This window comes from Geotrypetes seraphini, chromosome 2 (genome assembly GCF_902459505.1).
Source record: "Geotrypetes seraphini chromosome 2, aGeoSer1.1, whole genome shotgun sequence".
NCBI classification, from domain to species: Eukaryota; Metazoa; Chordata; class Amphibia; order Gymnophiona; family Dermophiidae; genus Geotrypetes; species Geotrypetes seraphini.
Genome location: NC_047085.1, coordinates 277605206 through 277625008, shown reverse-complemented (window position 1 = coordinate 277625008; position 19803 = coordinate 277605206). Strand labels below are relative to the sequence as shown.

At 43.7% G+C, this 19803-nt stretch overlaps 1 protein-coding gene across 4 annotated transcripts in view; it reads right to left on the bottom strand.

The window, feature by feature from the left end:
* The window catches only part of C2H5orf49 (chromosome 2 C5orf49 homolog), a 79844-nt gene that overhangs the window by 3073 nt on the left and 56968 nt on the right, over nt 1–19803 (bottom strand). For 2 of the 4 annotated variants that reach the window (XM_033929730.1, XM_033929729.1), the window contains exons 2-3: nt 6617–6736; nt 3000–3216 (exon numbers count right to left, since the gene is read on the bottom strand). In XM_033929730.1, coding sequence (XP_033785621.1) covers nt 3037–3216; nt 6617–6736 — 300 coding nt within the window. In that variant the 3' untranslated portion in view covers nt 3000–3036. Of the gene's footprint in view, nt 1–2639; nt 3217–6616; nt 6737–19803 lie in introns of those variants that run through there. The other 2 variants (XR_004537986.1, XM_033929728.1) reach the window with 2 other exon arrangements.

Genomic DNA, 19803 nt, shown 5'->3' with positions numbered 1-19803 from the left:
TTTAAATCGGGCAGATAGTTTGCATGTATTACACATGCAAAATAACTGCTCGGTAAAAAAAATGAAATAAAAAAGCCCCTCCCCAAGGTGCCTCCTCCCTCCCCAAACCCCTATAAAATGCCCCCTCCCCGTGCCGATGCCCCACTGAATAACAAAAGGCAGGAGGGATGCCAACTCCCTCCTGCCATCTCAAACCCGTCCTGGCTGGGCCCGGCCAGGCCCACCTTCCTTCTCTGTAGCTTAAGCTAGGCCGGCCGGTTGACTGGGCCTGGCCTACCCCCTCCTTGTACCTTGAAAATCGTTGGGAACAGGAGGGGTGCTTGGTCCCTCCTGCTCCTCCAGCCTTCTGCACAGCAATGACGGCCTTAGGCCACACTTTGATACACCATCTGATGCATAGGGAGGGGCCTAAGGCCGTGATTGGCTGAAGTGCTTCAGGCTTCTCCCTTGTGCCAATCAGGCCATCCGCATGCAACAGCATGCAAAGTAGGCAGGGACGCGATTCACAAACCAAAACCCTGCAACACCAACTGGGCTGGCCAATCACAAATAAGCAACTGCTGAGGACCAGTCGCTCAAGCCCTTTCCGACTGCCCTGCTCTCTACCCTGTCAGCCTCGAACTCTCCTGCTGCCCCGAACTCTTCCTGCTGCCCCAAATTCTTCTGCTGCCCTGGATCGCCTGCCTGCCCCGATCACCTGCATCCCTGGAGCTGCCTGCCCAAACACCTGCCTGTCACGATTCTCCCACCCTTCCCCGCAGTGCAGGCCTGTGGTTTTAACCTGCGGGCCCTAAGCAGGTTAAAACCACGGGCTCCAAAAGTTTAAAATAAAATAAAAAATCTCTGCCGGGTCTGCGCTATCGAGCGATCCAGGCAGGCAGATGGGAGCATTCCTCCGATCACCCCCATCTTCATATTGGGGCTTCTAGAATTCATCGGACCTGGCCAGATCGGGCCCGATCAGGGAGGTTCGTGAATCTAGCCCATTGTCCCTAGCCTGGGGAATGGCAGGGAAGTGGCTGGACTGTATGTGGGACGTAAAGCCGTACAGTTTGGGTGGGCTATTAATAATTGGAACAGCTCACCCAGTCCAAACCAGGTACATGGACCCGGTGCCACACAGCTCTGCAAGAGTCTAGCACATGGCAAAGTGAACAGTTTTTCTTTTGGAAAAAAAAAAAGGGAAAATTTTGGATTCGTTTTTTCTTCCCTGTTCTGTGTATGGGAGATACTGAGGGGGCAGGATGGAAGCTTCCCAGGTTCCATGTAAAATTGGACTGCTAAAGACTATGGGTTCCTTTTACTAAGCTGTGTTAGGGCTTTAACGTACGGAAAAGCACGTGCTAAATTGCTGCCCGCGCTAAACCTTAACGCCAGCATTGAGCTGGCGTTAGTTCTAGCCACATAGTGCGGGTTTAGCGCGCATGTTAAAACCGCTAATGCAGCTTAGTAAAAGGAGCCCTATGTTTATGAGGAATGTTTATTTTGGGCTGATTTTGAACTCCTATTGGAGATAAACCTCACAGAGGAAAAGTTGGGGAGCAATCCGGTTCACAGGATTACAAAATTGAGCATTGTAGTTTGAACTGCAATCCTGACATGCTTAAAGTATTGACTGTGGTGCAGCCTGAGAAAGAAAAAGAAACCTCTGGGTTTTTTTCTGGATGGCTGTTGTGTTTTGATTTACTTAATCCTTAAGGAAGTCCAGTAGTGGACTTTGAGGACCACCTGGGAGGCACTAAAAATCCTATAGGAAATAAAGTCACACTTAGAACTGCTCGGTTGCGCGGGGACCTAGACTGGTTCTTAAGGGTCCAGTTAGACATCCCTGCTACTATATATATATTTGGGAATTATCTCCCTCCCCCCATTTTATATCTTCTCACTCCTTCCTTTTCTTTTTTTCCTATGACATATCTAGGTTGGTCATGGATTGCAGTGACTGTTCTGAGCTGGGGTTTGGTTATCAGGATTTCATCATGAACGTTGTAATAATGGGGCTCCCAGCCACCATATGTCATCCTTGAGCAATGATTATGATTTATTGCTCTCTCAAGGAGACTGTGAACTAGAAGTGTAGCCACAGGTGAACAAAGGTCAGCCTGGGCACATCAACATTTGCTTAAGCCCCCAACCCCCCCCCCCCCCCCCACACACACACACACACCCCTGCAGCTAGGTACATCCCTTGTGTAGCTGATAGGAAACCCTAAGCCCTGCCACTTAAAATTTGGACCCTACCCAAGTCATTTCTTAGTACAGTGGCAGTACTTTGACCCACTGATGCCGGCACTGGGCGTACAGCTGGTTCTCATGAGAGAAATTTCAGATGCTGGTTTTACAAGCTCAATACTGGGCATTGCTATCCCCCCAATATTCAACATGCTGGCAGCTCTGGAGGCAGCAGCTCAAAATGCAGCCACCATCAGCCCATTTGCCCAGAAATAGCTAAGACAAAGAAAAAAAAAATTTAACTGAATCAGGTTGGGCCGACTGGATGGACCATTCGGGTCTTTATCTGCCGAAATCTACTATGTTACTATGTTATTTGCTGTAATTCGCTGATTGTTCAGCCTTCTTCGATGTGAACCGCCTAGAAGTCTTTCGACTGTGGTGGTATAGAAGAATAAAGTTATTATTCTTATTTGCTGCATTGCAAAACTGATTTTTTACAGCTAGCAGTGTTTGGGGATATTTTGAATTTTGGTGCTGCTGGTGTGGGTGTAGCAAGGGAGGAAAGAGGAAAAGAAAACAAAGGTGAGGCAGAGGAAATTGGTTGCTCAGTGTCTGGTGTTCCAAATGCTATCCATTACTACTTTCCCCCATAATTAAATTCTGATTATGCCACCACTGTGAACATTGCCTCTGCAATAACCACAGCCAATCTGAAGGATTGAGCAGACACCACTGGTACAAATCATTCTGAAGAAGTTAAGGTGAAAAAGAAGACTGTGAAAAGACATTTACTCTTTCTAATTGTTGCAATGGAATTTTTCTACCTCCTCCTCCTCCTCACAGTTTTAGTGATGGTAAGATTTACGAAGGAACTACAGCTCCATAGCCATCTTCCAAGGATTTGCTGATTCCATTTTTTCTGTAGAAATCCAAGGCTATGATGCCCATCCTGACAAAGTTTCTATTTATGGGGTCCACTCTTCGTTCCAAGTACCTCCCATATATGGAAGAAGATAGAACTGCCACTGGTCTTGCAATTTCCTAGAAACAGCAGAATTTGTTAAATAATAATAATAATGGGGCTCTAAAATATTAAATAATTACTGTATGAATTTTGTAGAACAGTAAGTCAGTCTCATATCATATCCCTTATTTATCAAATCATTTTTCTTTCAGGATATCTTGTAGCCTTATGAGAAACCCATGCAGCTACTCATACCAGGATCATGGCTAGCTTTGAGAAATAACATACCTGTAGAGCAATTTCTTCATCTTAGAAAACTTTGCTCTAATGAAGGTGATTTCCACATACAAGCACGGGAAATGACTAAAAAGTTTTCACAAAGGGGGTATCCTCAACGAGTGATCAAAAAAAGCGTAGAAAAGAGCCAAATGGTGCCACCGAGAATGGCTTCTAAATTCTAAACCAAGCTGATTTTTCCACTTGTGTTTTGCCTTATAGTGTCAACAGTGACCGCATTAAACAAATTATTAAAAAATGCTGGCCTGTAGTACAAGTACCTAGGTGTTTTCAAGAAAGTCCTAAAATTGCTTTTTCCCGCAGTCAAAACATGGATGAGTTAATCCGATATAGGGATCAAAAGATGCAATACAACACAAAACAAGCACATCAAGCTTGTGGACACTGTACTGTATATTATAGTCATGAGTTAGACAGACAGGTCATTGACATACCTAATGGCCGCCAATTTAGGTTAAAAACAAGCACTAATTGCAAGTTAGCAGCAGTTGTATATTGCATCATATACCCCTGTAACAAGCATTATATAGGCCATACTGCCAGGAAAATCAAAGTTCGCATTGCTGAACATCTCAGCAAAATTTGCAGGCAGCGAGTGCAAACACCCATAGTGGAGCACTGGCGGGATTTCGGTCACAAAACCAATGAATTACAGTACACGGTACTCACCCAAGTAATAAATTATTCTGGTGACAAATCTCGTTTGCTAGTGTATAAAGAACACTAATACCGAATACACTAATACCGAAAGGCTTAAATGCCAAACTAGATTGGTTTCAGCTTCAATAGTATTAAATTCCTGTTGAGTCATATTTTTGACTCACCCAGTTGGGATCCCTTTATAAATGAGATTGGGTTTTCAAGAACGCATGCGCCCCTCTCTTGCCTCTCTCTGAGTAAACCTGCCTGAGTTTGCTGTAACGCGGTAAGCAAAGTACTTAATGAAGTATAATGAACTTGTAATCAGTCCAGTTAGGTTTAAAATGCAACTGTATATTTTGAATTACACGCTGACACATGTTCGTGTTTTTAATTTAGTACCCCTCCTGAAGAAGGGAACGAAACCTGGGTCAAGGGGTTACAGCTCACAGGCTTTGAGAGTTAAGAGCAGCATATCCGATATCGCCTGAACAATCCGGTGCCAGCTGACCGCCTACACTGAGTGAAAAGTTCACGTTTTACACAGATAAACTTCATCTTTATTATTTAATTTATTTTATTTTCTATCATGACACACAGTAGTCAATTATTATGTTTATAGGCAGTTGGAGCAGTGAAACATCGTGATGGTCCCAATGGTAATACCGGTTTGGTTTGTATTTTAACCATCATGGTTGCGGATCTGAATGTTTCACATAATGAATAATTCATTAGTAATTGAACACTGCGATTTATTTTGATACTTTGAAAACATAACTCAGTGTCCAAATTAATTTCCCTATTGTGTGTATATAATAAGAGGGTAATTTTATAATGGGATATGTAGTTTAAAAGGGCACCTATATGCCTTTATACAAAATACTAGTGAAATGATAAAAATTGCATCTCAAGCAGATATATAAGTCTGTGTTTGGTTTGTCCAAGTACACATGTAGTTTAGCATATTTTATCATCTTCTACACACATATGTGTAAACATTACCCACCCTCCGCCCATATTCAGCAAAGTTACTCATCTAAAGCAGGTGTTCTTCAAGAACAGCAGGCATATATTCTCACATCTGGATGACATCATCCACGCAACCCGGCATGGGCAGTCTAAAAGTGTACTGCTACTTTAAATCTTTGAGAACCACCTGTATTGAGACGGAGCTCAGAGAAGTTCTTGCGATACCTCTCACAGATTTAATAAATCCTTGGAGACAGGACAGGTTCCATGAAATTGGAAAAGAGTGAATGTGGTCACTCTTCACAAAAGTGGTAACAGAGAGGAAGTCAGAGACTTTAGGCTGGTAAGCCTCATTTAGGTGGCTGGAAAAATACTGGAACTTTGCTGAAGGAAAGAAAAGTGAACCACCTGGAATTGAATGAGTTACAAGATCCAAGACAACATGATTTCACCAAAGGGAAATTGTGTCAAAGAATCTGATTGATTTCTTTGACAAGGTAACCAGAGAATTGGATAGGACATGCCCTAGATATAGTCTACCTGCATTTCAGCAAGGCCTTTGACACGATTCCTCATATGAGGCTCATCAATAAACTTAGTGGGCAGAAATTAGGAGCCAAATTGGTGTTCTGGTTTAGAAATTGGTTGACTGACAGATGACTGAGAGGTGGTAAATGGTATTTGCTTGGAGAAAAGAAAGGTGAGTAGTGGCGTGCCTCAGCCACTCATTCTGGACTTATTCTGTTGAATATATTTGTGAATGATATTTCTGAAGGGTTAGAAGGAAAAGTGTTTTTTTGCAGGTGACACAAAGATTTGTAATAGAGTGGAAAACATGAGAAGAGATCTGCAAATGTTAGAAGAATGGTCTCATGTTCGGCAGTTAAAATTTAAAACAAAGAAGTGCATAGTGATGCACTTGGGGAGTAAAAATCCAAAGGAGCTGAATGTGCTAGGGGATGAGAAGTTGATATGGATGGACTGGGAGAGGGATCTTGGGGTGATACTGTTTTGCAGCCTTGTGATCCTCAGACACTGTGAGAAAGCAATGAGCATAACCAGAAGGATGCTGGGCTGCATAGAGAGGAATCACCAGCAGAAAAAGGGTGGTGTTAGTGAGGCCCCAATTGGAATTATTGTGTTCAGTTCTGGAGGCCATATCTGACTAAGGACATAAGAAGATTTGAAGCGGTCCAGCAGAAGGCGACAAAAATATCAGGATTGTGGGTCCCAGGGCAGCTGCCCTGTTTGTCCTCCCCTGACGCTGGCCCTGTCTACCACTGTATTCACAATCCTCTCATTCATATCCTTGCCACACACCCCTCAGTCTCTCCCACATAATTCCACAATTTCCATTATATCCCCCTCCCTCCATTCTTGTAACCCAGCATCTCCTGTCCCTCTTCCCCTCATGACATCTCTCTGTCCTTTTTCCTCTACCATCTCTGTCCTGTCTTCCCTCCTGTCTCTTCCCCCACAATCAACTCGTAAAGTTTTTTCATCACTGTAATATCATCTGAATAAGTAAAAGTCAAATCATCACAGCAAAAGTTAACAGCATTTATCCTGTACCTGGCCATGAATGTCAAGACCTTGATGTTTTGCATGTTCTCTGTCATCTCGGTGAATTTTCTGATCATAGCCTGTTGGTCTTTTGTATATTGAGTCAAATACAGAATCATGTCCTCCTGCCTTTGGAATAAAAATATACAGTCACATTACCATTTTAATCAGTCATACCAGCTCAAATAAATCATAACAATAATATGCAACATCTTTGTTCATAGGATGCTCACTGTATCAACTGAATTGTCTAGAGTTGATTGAAAATACAGCCATTAGGTTACTTTATGACATCAAGACTCAGGATTCAGTCACTCCTTTTTTGAAAGAGTTGCACGGATTATATATAAAGTCTTGGTATTAACCCATCTGGTACATTATACTGAAATCTTTCAATACTGCTTTCTTTACATATTCCATATCAACTTATTCATCAACTTTGGACCTTCACAGGCTAACCAGATATTCCATCATGTTCAAGATCTTGGATATTTTATTCTTTCTGCTTTTAGTATAGTACATAGCTCCTATGTTATACATAGTGTTTCCTTCTGTTGGAATTGAGAATGGTTGTTTAGACAAATTTTGTTTTTTGGAGGTTTTTTTTTTAATTGATTTTTGCACGGCATTCTTGGATGGTCAAGTCTCCTAATGTTTCTCCACTTAACCTGCACATCTTTCTTTTATTAGCTCAATTTGTTTATTGTATTTTCAAGTACATCAAAATGACTATATAAATAAAACACAACATAATGCTGTAGCATGAGGTAAAAAGAAGAAAAGAACTTACATGTGCAAATACCCTGAGAAATAAACATCTAGTTATGGTCATTATGCAAGTTGTCAAAAAATGAACCTGAAGTTCCCATATTTTAATCAATTTGGATATAGTACCTTGATGCTCTGCTAAAACTTTTTCATATTTAAGTAAATTACAAATGGAAGACCACCAAAAGTGAAAACATACTGCATTATTATTTTTCCAAGTCTGTATTATAGTGGAGAGATCTACTGCAATTAGAATTTTTATGAGAATCATGTCCTAATTCAGGGGTACAGTCAGATCTAAGAATTATGGTCCTGATTCTATAAGAGGTTTCTAGATTGGCGCCTAGTCGATTTCTGTGAAGTTAATTTTTCTAATTGGCTTAAATAGCATGATAATTGAAAATGCCATTAAGAATCTATTAAAAACCAATTCAAAACAATGAAAGTTCCATGCAGAAATTTGCTTGGGGCCTATCCAAAACGCGTGTGTGGCTAGGGGCAGAGAATAGGCTTGGTATGACTTCAGCACTGTTAGGCATCCATGTTAGGCACTGGTAAATTAGGCCAGGAAAACCCTGGTATAATACAACATTATGATACCTCTTTTATTTAGCGCCCAACCTTTGGAATTATCTTCCAAGGCATATCAGGTCTGAAATAAATATCAAGGCTTTTAAGACACTGTTAAAAACCTATTTTTTTCAGTTGGCATTTGGAGCAGATTTTCTGCCAGTGGATCATATTTATTGAGAATTCCTCAGGCACCTCTTAAATGCATAGTGTGATTACTATTTGTATATGATGTTCTATGTTATGTTCTCTGTGTGCTATCCTATTTTTTATGGTGTTCCTTTTATATTTTTTTGAAATTTTATTAATATAAACCAATGAGAACTATCTTAAGATTTGATGGTATATCAAATTTTAAAAACAAACATACTAGCGCCTAAGGGCTCCTTTTACAAAGCCGCGCTAGCGGTTTTAATGCATGCACCGGATTAGCGCGCGCTATAGCATATGCTAGCTGGAAATCTACCGCCTGCTCCAAAGGAGGCGGTAGTGGTTAGCGCATGCAGCAATTTAGCATGCGCTATACCGTGCGTTAAGGCCCTAGCGTAGCTTTGTAAAAGGAGCCCTAAGTAGCATTAGGTGCTACTGAATGTGATTAACAGCCACACTGAATGGAGCTTAACCATTAGGCACCGCTAGGCGCCATTTATAGAATCAGGCCCTATATGCTTTGTATGCTAAAGGAGTCTGAATTTGGAGAATAGCAGAAATTCTGCACCAGATATTGTTCCAAAACTGAGCCAGATTGGCACAAGAAAATCATACATGCTCTAGGGCAGAAGTTCTCAACATGTGGTACACGTACCCCAGGGGTACGTGAACTGCTGATGAGGGGGGGGGGGAAAGCATTGCATTGGTCTCCTATCCTCCTTCCTCTACAACACCTGAAAGAGCCACTGTCATCACCTGCTTCTCCTGCACTACCCTGTTGCTTCAACAGGTTAGCTGCAGCAATTCCTACATGCTGCCTGCCACTAACCCAGAAGCTTTTCTTCTGCCATGTCCTGCCCTCTGTTAGAACTTCCTGTTTCTGCCCATATGGGAGAGGAGAGGTTTCTGGGTTAGCGGCAGGCAGCGTGTAGGAATCACTGCCACTAACCCGTTGAAGCAAGATGGAGCATGTTAGTTGTGAGTGGGGCTGCGGGGAGGGAGAGAGAGAAGGAAGGAAAATTGATACAGGAGGGGTGAGAGTGATGAGAAATGGTCATGGGGTGGAAGGCAGGGAAAAATGGTGTATGGGGAGAGAGCATGTTAATTGAGAATGGGGTTGGGGAGGGAAGGAAGGAAAATTGTTGCAGGAGGGGTGAGAGTGTTGAGAGAAGTAGAAATGGACATGGGGTAATATAATAATAATAATAACAGTTTATATACTGCAGGACTGTGAAGTTCTATGCGGTTTACAAAGATTAAAAGATGGTACAAATTAATTGAACTTAACAGGATGGAAGCTAGTGATTAACAGCTCAAGGGATCAGTTATTGAGGAGAAAGAGTCAGCTGCCTAGATACTTCAGGAACAGATGTTTTTAGGCATTTCCTGAATTCCCCATAAGTAGTAGGTGTAAGCAATTGCTCTAGATCTTTACCCCATAATGCTGCCTGATGTGAGAAAAGGTGTTGATGGTGTCTTTTGAGTTTACATCCTCTAACTTGGGGGGAAACGAAGTGCAAATGTAAACTTCTCTTATGTCTGTTGGCTGAGAAGGAGATAAGGTCAGTTATGTATTTAGGGGATAGACTGTATAGTACTTTAAAGCAGAAACAGGCGAACTTAAACTTTATGCGTGCCTCCATCGGTAGTCAATGCAGTTGTCGGTAGAAAGGTGTCACATGATCAAACTTCTTCAGCCCGAAAATCAGTTTGACCGCTGCATTTTGCATTAATTGTATCGTCGCATATTCTTTTAGGAAATTGCTAAATAGGCGATGTTACAGTAATCAAGTTGACTCAGTACGAGGGATTGTACCAGGATTCTAAATGCTGACATATCAAAATATGCTCAAATGGATCGAAGTTTCCAGAGAGTGAAAAAAACCCTTTCTGATTAAGGAGTCTACCTGGTCCTTCATGGTTAAGCACTGGTCTAGTGTTACACCCAATACCTTCATAGTAGAATGAATAGGATAACTGTTTACTGATGCATAGTGGTGTTTTGGTGTCAAGCGGGTGTGGCGAAGCTACAAAAAATTTTGTTTTTTCTGAATTAAGTTTCAGTTTGAATTCAGTCATCCATTGCTCCATCAAATTTAGTGCTTCTGATGCCTTGGGAGTAACTTCCGAGAGAGAGTTAGTAAATGGAATGATGATCATAAAGTCATCTGTGTAACTAAATAATTTTATCCCCAGCTGGGTCAATTGCGCACCTAGTGAGTACATGTAGACATTGAAAAGCAATGGGGATAGTGGTGACCCTTGCGGTACGCCAGATGAATTGTTCCAGGTATCGGAGACATCGTAATTGAAATGTACTTGATAGGTATGGGACATAAGGAAGCCTTGAAATCAGTCCAACACCTCTTCCCTAATACCAATTGCATCTAGGCATTGTAGCATTTTCCCATGGTCAACTAAGTCAAAGGCAGAGCTCATATCAAATTGCATGATCAGGGCATTAAGGCCCTTACTGAACAAGAGACGCAGATTATCTAAGATAGCCGCAATTACTGTCTCAGTACTGAACAAAGGTCTAAAACCAGATTGAGTTTCATGTAAGAAAGAGAATTTATCAATTGGGTATGTACCCATCAGTTGGGTATGTACCAATCCTTCCATGATTTTTACAATAAATGGAATTGATGCTACTGGTCTATAGTTGGTTACCAGTGCTGATGATTCTTTACTATTTTTGGAATTGGGGTTATTATTATGTGACCATTATTAGTGAGAAACTTTCCATTTTTTAGGTTATGGGCTAAGTAATTCAGCAAAGATAGTTTAAATTCTAATGGAGCCGCTTTCATAATTTCCGGGGGACATGAGTCCAGAGCGCAGTATGATTTAGAGTATTTATTATATAGTTTGATATAATTATTCCATTCTAAATCTTGAAAGGAATTCCAGATCATGTCTTCTGGTATTTCATTTCCTTGTATGTTAGCTATTTGATGACCATTAGTGTCATATGTCGACAGTTGTTTCTTAGGTTTTTAATTTTTGAATCGAAATGGGGTAGAGGGTATAAGGATTTGCAGTGGGCTACAGCAGATGAGCCCCTAAAACAGGGGTGTCAAAGTCCCTCCTCGAGGCCCACAATCCAGTCGGGTTTTCAGGATTTCCCCAATGAATATGCATGAGATCTATTAGCATACGGTGAAAGAAGTGCAAGCAAATAGATCTCATGCATATTTATTGGGGAAATCCTGAAAACACGACTGGATTGCGGCCCTCGAGGAGGGATTTTGACAACCCTGCCCTAAAATGTAAGGTTACTGCCCTACAATCCGTCAGAGGTCCTAAATTCAGTGCCCTCAAAGGAGGTTCAGCAAGAAGTGAAATTAATTACAATGACAGCGAAGAGTGGTCATTGTCATTAATTTTGTATATTGTACAGAAATAGGCTTAATATTATAGAGTTACCATATACATATGCTTAGTACTAAAGTAAATAAAAATATTCTATTATAGAGATAGAAATAGGTTTTTACAAGTACAGAGTAGATTTAGAGACTACTTCTGTGTGTGTAAAAGAGGGAAAGGACAGTTTACCTGCCTGAATGTGTGTCGCTGAAGAGGTGAGAGGCTGAGAGAGGGAAATAAACCAGAATCCAGAACAAGAAAGAGAAAGAAGAGAGAGGGATTTTGGTGTGTTTTTAGAAGCTGAAGAGAGAAAGAAGAAGGAAGGCCTGGAAAAAGCAGGCAAGAGGTTTTATCTGAATGCTTTTTCTGTGACTTCATGAATAGGGGTATATGAAGGGTGAAAAGAGCAAAACCAGGGGAGAGGCCTGTCCCTCATAGACTGAGTTTCTGTTAATTTCCAGTATCTATCTATGACAATGGATCTTGATGGACACTAACTATCTGGGCCAGAACATGTAGCTGGACCATTCTCTACCTTAAGCATTGGACCATAGCACATCTTAGCATATCTGTTGTACCTAAGGACTGTGCCAAAGGTCTTTTGTTACTCATAAGCACTGATAATTTAGAGGTAATTTAGGGCATTCTAAAGCTTGTCTACACTGACATCCCCATGATAAGAACATAAGAATAGCCTTACTGGGTCAGACCAATGGCCTTACTGGTCAAGCCTTACTGGTCAAGCCCAGTAGCCCGTTCTCACGGTGGCCAATCCAGGTGCCTGGCCAAAACCCAAGGTGTAGCAATATTCCATGCCACGGATGCAAGGCATGCAGTGGCTTTCCCCATGTCTTTCTCAATAACAGACTATGGACTTTTCCTCCAGGAACTTGTCCAAACTTTTCTTAAAACCAGCTACGCTATCCACTCTTACCACATCCTCTGGCAATGTGTTCCAGAGCTTAACTATTCTCTGAGTGAAAAACAATTTCCTCCCTGTAACTTCATCGAGTGTCCCCTAGTCTTTGTAATTTTTGACGGAGTGAAAACTCAATCCACTTGTACCCGTTCAACTCCACTCAGGATTTTGTAGACTTCAATCATATCGCCCCTCAGCCGTCTCTTTTCCAAGCTGAAGAGCCCTACCCATTTTAGTCTTTCCTCATACGAGAGGAGTTCCATCCCCTTTACCATCTTGGTCGCTCTTCTTTGAACCTTTTCTAGTGCACTGTATCTTTCTTGAGATAAGGAGACCAGAATTGAACGCAATACTCCAGATGAGGTCACACCATGGAGCGATACAGGGGCATTATAACATTCTTAGTCTTGTTAACCATCCCTTTTTTAATAGTTCCTAGCATCCTATTTGCTTTTTTGGCCGCTGTCGCATATTGGGCAGAAGATTTCATCGTATTGTCTACAATAGCACCCAGATCCTTTTCTTGGGCGCTAATCCCTGAGGTGGATCCTAACATCCAGTAACTATGATTCAGGTTATTCTTCCCAATGTGCATCCCTTTGCATTTGTCCACATTAAATTTCATCTGCCATTTGGACGCCCAGTCTTCCAATTTCCTAAGGTCCGCCTGCTATTTTTCACAATCTACATGTGTTTTAACTTTGAACAGTTTAGTGTCATCTGCAAATTTAATCACCTCACTCGTTGTTCCAATTTCCAGATCATTTATAAATACGTTAAATAACATCGGTCCTAGTACAGACTCCTATGGCACTTCACTGTTTACTCTCCTCCATTGAGAAAAATTACCATTTAACCCTACCCTCTGTTTTCTATCTGATAACCAATTCCTAATCCACAACTGAACTTTGCCAGCTATCCCATGACACTAATTTTCTCAGGAGCCTCTCGTGAGGAACTTTATCAAAAACTTTCTGAAAATCTAGATACACTATATCAACAGGCTCACCTTTATCCACATGTTTATTCACACCTTCAAAGAAGTTAAGCAAATTTGTGAGGCAAGATCTCCCTCGGCTGAACCCATGGTGACTCTGTCTCATTAAATCATGTTTGTCTATGTGTTCCACAATTTAATTTTTTTATAATTGTTTCTACCATTTTGCCCGGCACCAAAGTGAGGGTTACCGATCTGTAATTTCCCAGATCTCCCCAGAGCCCTTTTTAAAAATCGGCGTAGCATTGGCCACTCTCCAATCTTCAAGTACTACAGATCTGCAATTTCATTTTTGAGTTCTTTTAATACCCTGGGATGTATACCATCCAGTTCTGGCGATTTATCACTTTATAAGTTGTCAATTTCGCTTAGTACATCTTCCAGATTCACCGAGATTTCTTTCAGTTCCTCCACATCATCACCCTTGAAAATCATTTCTGGTTCAGGTAGATCTCTTACATCTTCTTCCTTAAAGACCGAAGCAAAGAATTAATTCAGTCTTTCCGCTATGACTTTATCCTCCCTGAGCGTCTCTTTTGCTCCTTGATCATCCAATGGTCCCACAGATTCCCATAGGCCCTTGCTGACATTGGTTAGGCCAACAGAAAATGTTGAATGTTAGCAATGCAATGTAATGCTGACATCCTGGATACTTCTTTTTTTAATGAAGTCAAGCTTGTGGTAACATGCACGTCTGCAATCATTTTGTATAAGCCAGCTTGCCCTTCTAAGATGCCTCTCTCTTACCTCCAATATTACATATTCTTGGACAATAAGCTCTGGAAGCTTCACCATAGGGTCTTGCATCTATTCTAGCCTTGGCTGCAGAACTTACAAATAAATCCGTCCCCTTCTCCTAGGTCACCTCTCTGAACACTCCCATTCCAGCTCTGTTTGTTTCTGCAGCCTAGCTGCTGACTTATAGTTTCTTCTGCTTGTGAATTTTTTTTTCTCAATTTCTAGTCTTTTATTTTGTTTTGTGCTGCGGGTATTGCCCAAGTGCTGTGGATTTACTCTGGGAGAGTGATCCTTCGTTAGGAGATCACAGACTTTTACTTTAAAATTGTCTGCTTCTGGGGGTGCCCTGTTAGCAGAACCTGCAGTAAGCCCCTCAGATAGCTTGCATATCAGAGTGGGTCTCCAGATCAGGAGCCATCTCTCCCCAGGTTCATCTGCTAAGGTGCAGATCGAAGGCTGCTGCAGTTCCATGGAAGTACATCGGGATCGGAACCAGAACGTGTATCTTCCCTAAATCCCCTGAGAAGTCCTGGTGGTCATGATCTCAGGTGACAGGGAAGGTGAGGCGGTCAGAAGACCTGAAAATCCAGTTTGCTCAGGTCTTGAGGTACTTATCTCATGTGCTTGTCTGTGTATAGCTGACTGCCATTGAAATGCATTGCAGCACATGTCTCTGAGGTGTCTGTGTGCCTCTGAGTTTGGCAATTTTGGGGGGGTGCTGAAATTGGGGATTTAGGAGGTTTCCCTGCATGTCCTAGTCCCCCCACCTGTAAAATCCTAAAGTTGCCATTTTTCCCAGTTCTCTGTGTTTTTTCTGGGCTGTTTTAAGGCAAAATTGGCACCTGCGGCGGCCATCTTGGATTTTCATTAAAGTTTTCAGAAGTGTATTTTGTGGACTTAGAAGCTTCGTTTTTGCTTCAAACTTCACATATGGCCTCCTCGGGCCAGGATGGCATGGATTCATGCCATAAATGTGGTGGATGGCTGGCGGATTCGCAGCCATGTATCATGTGCGCCGCAGCCCGTGAGCCATGTGAACCGTGCCTGGATCCCATACTACACTCCTCTGGAGAGACCCTAACTTCCTCAGATTCCACCGGAGATGCAATTGCTGCATCTGGGACGCCTAAATTGGACGCAGAGGGTGCTTCCACTAAATGCAAGCGCAGTTCCAGAGAAAAGTCTCATAAATCTTCTAAGCATTCCAAATCTGTGTCCTGCTGAGCAGCTCTTGCCGCCAGTGAATACTTTCCTCCAGAATTTGTGGATATGATGTATTAGGCTTTTATGAGAAAAAGGGCTATGCCTGTCTCTCCCACTCAGACTCCAATGCAGCAGTCTGTTCCGCCTTTGGAGTCCAGCATGTCAATTTGTTCCTTTGCTGGGCACCATAAAGCTGGCAGCAGGTGCCCACCTGTGCCTTTGCTGTTGAATGTTTCCTCGGCAGCCTCCGCAGACGTGGCAAACTTAGCGGATCTCGGGGATATCCGGAACTGTGGATTCTGGGACCCAGGGGATGATCAGGCAATGCGCAGGCTCTTCAAATCTAGCCGCCTACCCAACCATATTTCAGAGTCACTGCAGGCACTGAAACTTGATTCAGACCAAACGGTTCAGGCAGAATGGTCAGTCATGAGCTCTAAGCCCACAATATCCATTGCATTTCCTGACAATACGGATTTGGCAGATATGCTCTTGGAAGTCTGGGAGTCTCCGGAGAGTCCCTTGCAGTGTGCTATGACCATGGCAAAGTTATATCCCATGGCGTCAGAGTTCACCAAGCACTTAGTCCTGCCGAAGGTGGATTCGGCTATGGCTCAGGTCACTAAGAGTGACCCCTCGGACGGAGGGGTTGTCCTGAAGGATGTTCAGGTCAGAAGAGTGGATATTGATTGCAAGCGTCTTTTTGATTCCATTGTAGCAGAAGTGCGAGCTGCGGCAGCCACTTCCTTTGTGGCCCAGGCATGTCACACCAAGCTCTGCCAGGATCCCAAGGAGTTTGTCCTTCGTGACCTCGACTTCCTGGTTTCCAGGGTGAATTATTTGGCAGACATCTTGAAAGTTTTTGCCAAGCTGGGAGCTTATTCTGTGTCCGCACAGTGAATGCTATGGATTCGCCAGTGGTCGGGTAATTCTTCCTCTAAGGCTACACTGAGCAGGTTATCTTTTAAAGGTTCGCTCTTGTTTGGCCAGGATCTAGATGGCCTTAAGGCCAGTGTTCAGGACTGTAAGCCTAAGGTGCTCCCTGGCTCTAAGCCTCATCTGACCAGAGGTACGGGACAGCCAAATTTTCATCCCTACCAGCGCACTTCACAGTACTCCAGGCCCCCGGTGACAGGACAGCATTACAGAGCTCGCTCCAGACCTTGCTTTGGAGGTGCAGCGCGCCAACAGTTTTCCTGTCCTCCTGTCCCTCCAAAGAGAAAATTATGATGCCAGATCTCTGGTGGGCCCCCCCCCCTGCAATCAGGTGATGACTTTCAGCCTTACTTCCGGAATGGCAGAAGATAACTTTGGACCAGTGGGTCCTCGAGGTGCTCAGGGAGGGTCTTCGACTGCAGTTTTTCCAACTTCTGCTGGACTTCTTCCTGTCTTCTCTGGTCAGCCAAGGTGTGCAGGTTGCTGGATCTGGTGGCCATAGAGCCCATTCCAAGCGGAGACTTGGGCTCTTGGAGATACTCGATATTAGTGCTGCCCGATTCACGATTCAAATCGGTTCACTGATTCACTTCGGGTGAATCGATTCGAATTGATTTAAATTAAAAAAAAATCGGCTTCCCAATTAGGACCCTCTCCCCTCGCTCCCTAAAGCAGGAGCGGCAGCACTGCTCTTGCTGGCTGGCTGCTGCCGCACCTGTTTTAGAGGGTGAGGAGGGAGGGTCAGTCGGGAAGTGCTGCGTCCAGCTTCCCTCCTGGCCTCCCCGAACGACTTCCTCCCACAAAAGACTGTGCACCCCCCCGGGAAGGCCTCCGTGTTTCCCCTGGCCTCCCCGAAGATCGCAGTTACAGTGTCTTTGCACTGCAGTGCTTTGAGCTGTTTCCTCCTCTGTGATCCTGCCTCTGATGTCAGAGGAGGGGCAGGACTGCAGCAGAGGAAACAGCTCAAAGCACTGCAGAGCAAAGGCGCTGTAAACGCGATCTTCGGCTGCAGGCTGAAGCTGTAAGGGGAGGCCAGGGGGAACACAGAGGCCTTCCCAGGGGGGGTGGGGGGTGCGCAGTCTTTTAGGGGGGCAGTCCTTTGGTGGGGGCAGTCCTTCAGGGGGTGGGACAGGCCTTGGGGTGATGCAGGCCTTCAAGGGATGAACAGGCCTTTAACAGGGAACAGACCTTTAAGGGGGGGACAGGCCTTCAAAGAGGGGACAGGCCAGGGATGGTGGCATAGGCCTACAGGGGGGACAGGCAGGCCTTTGGGGGGCAGTCCTTTGGGGGGCAGTCCTTCAGGGGGTGGGACAGGCCTTGGGGGGTGCAGGCCTTCAAGGGGGGAACAGGCCTTTGAGGGGGGAACAGGCCTTTAAGGGGGGGAACAGGCCAGGGATGGTAGCATAGGCCTTCAGGGGGGACAGGCAGGCCTTCAGGGGGTGGGACAGGCCTTGGGGGTGCAGGCATTTAAGGGGGGGGTGCACGGTGCAGACATTTAAGGGGGGAACAGGCCTTCAAAGAGGGGACAGGCCAGTGATGGTGGCATAGGCCTTCAGGGAGGACAGGCAGGCCTTCAAGGGGGGGGACATGACTTCAGGGATGGGGGGATAGGCCTTCAGGGGGGAGGTGCAGGTCTGCAGGCTTTCAGGGGGGGGTACAGACCTTCAGGGGAGGGGGGCCCTGGTGTAGAAGTACACGGAGAGAGGGAAGGGGGGTTCAAAGAGATGTGCATATGCCAGACTTTGGGGGGAAGAAATAATGGGTCTAAAAATAGAGGAGAGGGAGAGAGATGATGGACAATGGGATTTAGGGAGGGAAGGAACAGAAAGGGAGAGAAGTTGGACACAAGGGATGGTGTGGTGGGGGATAGAGATACTGGATAGGAGGGTAGTTGGGAAAAGAAAGGGAGAGATGGTGGACCCTGGGGTGGTGGGGAAGGAGGGAGAGATGCTGGATGAAAGAGTAGTTAAGAAAAGGTGGATCTGTGGATTGAGATGAAAAAAAGGAAAGATGCCAGACCTCTGGAGGAGGAAAGGGAAACGGAAGGGGAGGACAGAAATGGCAGATAGATGGTTCGAACAGAGAAAGAAGAAAGAATTAGACCCTGGCAAGCAAGTTATCAGAAGACAACCAGAGCCTGGGACCAACAAGATTTGAATAATGACCAGACAACAAAAGATAGAAAAACTAATTTTCTTTTCCATTTTGTAATTACAATATGTCAGATTTGAAACGTGTATCCTGCCAGAGCTGGTGTTAGACCGCAAATGTGGGCTAGGATTTAAGAGAGAGAGGAAAAGTCTTTTTTGTTTGTTTATTTTGTTTACACCACAGCACCAGTGTGGTTAGGAGAAGGCAAAGGGGGTGAAGAGGCTATAAAATAAACCAACCAGGATGTTTGAAAAAAACACCCAATTGGGCAGGAAAATTGAATCGAATCGAAAAACCAATTCAGTAGGCTGAATCGAATCGAATCAAAATTTTTTTTCCTGAATCGGGCAGCACTACTCGTTATATTTCATCGTGTCAAAGAAAGACTCCGAAGATTGCAGACCAATTCTGGAACTGAAGGCAGTGAACGCCTTCTTGGAGGTTCCGCATTTCTGGATGGAAACACTGCATTCTGTTGTGGCGGCAGTGGTGCCTGAGGAGTTTTCAGCTTCCTTGGATCTCACGGAAGTATACTTCCACATCCTGATCTTTCTGGACTACAGGAGGTGAAAAAGGGGGTCTCAACTTATATTCGAGTATATACAGTAGTTGAATTCACCCATTATTATACTGTTGCCCAATCTGCCAGCTTTCCTAATCTCTGAAAACATTTCATATGCTCATTTTGTCTTGGGGGATGGTAGTATAACCCTATCTTTATATTTGTTTTCGTCACACATGGAATTTCTATCCATATGGATTCAGCACTACTATTTATGTCATGCAGAATCTTTGTTTGATTCAATTCCCTCTTTAACATATAGCACAACCACCTCTCCAATTTGATCTACTCTATCATTGCAATATAATTTATACTCAGGTAACAGTGTCCCATTGATTATTCTCCTTCTACCAGTTCTCTGAATGCCTATTATATCTACCTCCATTCAGTGCTATATACTCTAACTCTCCTAATTTATTTTTTAGACTTCTAGCATTTGTATACAGCCACTTCAAATTGTGTTGTTTTTTTTTGTATCTACAGGTTGCTGAGAAGATGACAGGGATAACTTCACATCTTTACTCTGCTTCCCTCTTAAGCACTCTTGGCTTTTTTTCACCATTTTTTAAACCTCTCTATTGGGACTCCTTAAATGTTCTGATTCAAACAGTATCTTTCAAGAATACTCCACACCGAACCATCTGCTCCTGGACTGTTGGCTCCCCTCCCCCTCCCCCCAGTGCCAGCAGCCCGGTTCCATCCCTGTCAAGGAGGAGTCTTCTAAAATCACCTCCAAAAAGGTATTTTCTTCTCATGATGTTCCTCCACTTTTCAAATATTTGCTCCTTAAGCTCTCAACTTTCTAAATGCTTAGATGTATGTCAGGTAAATTCAGG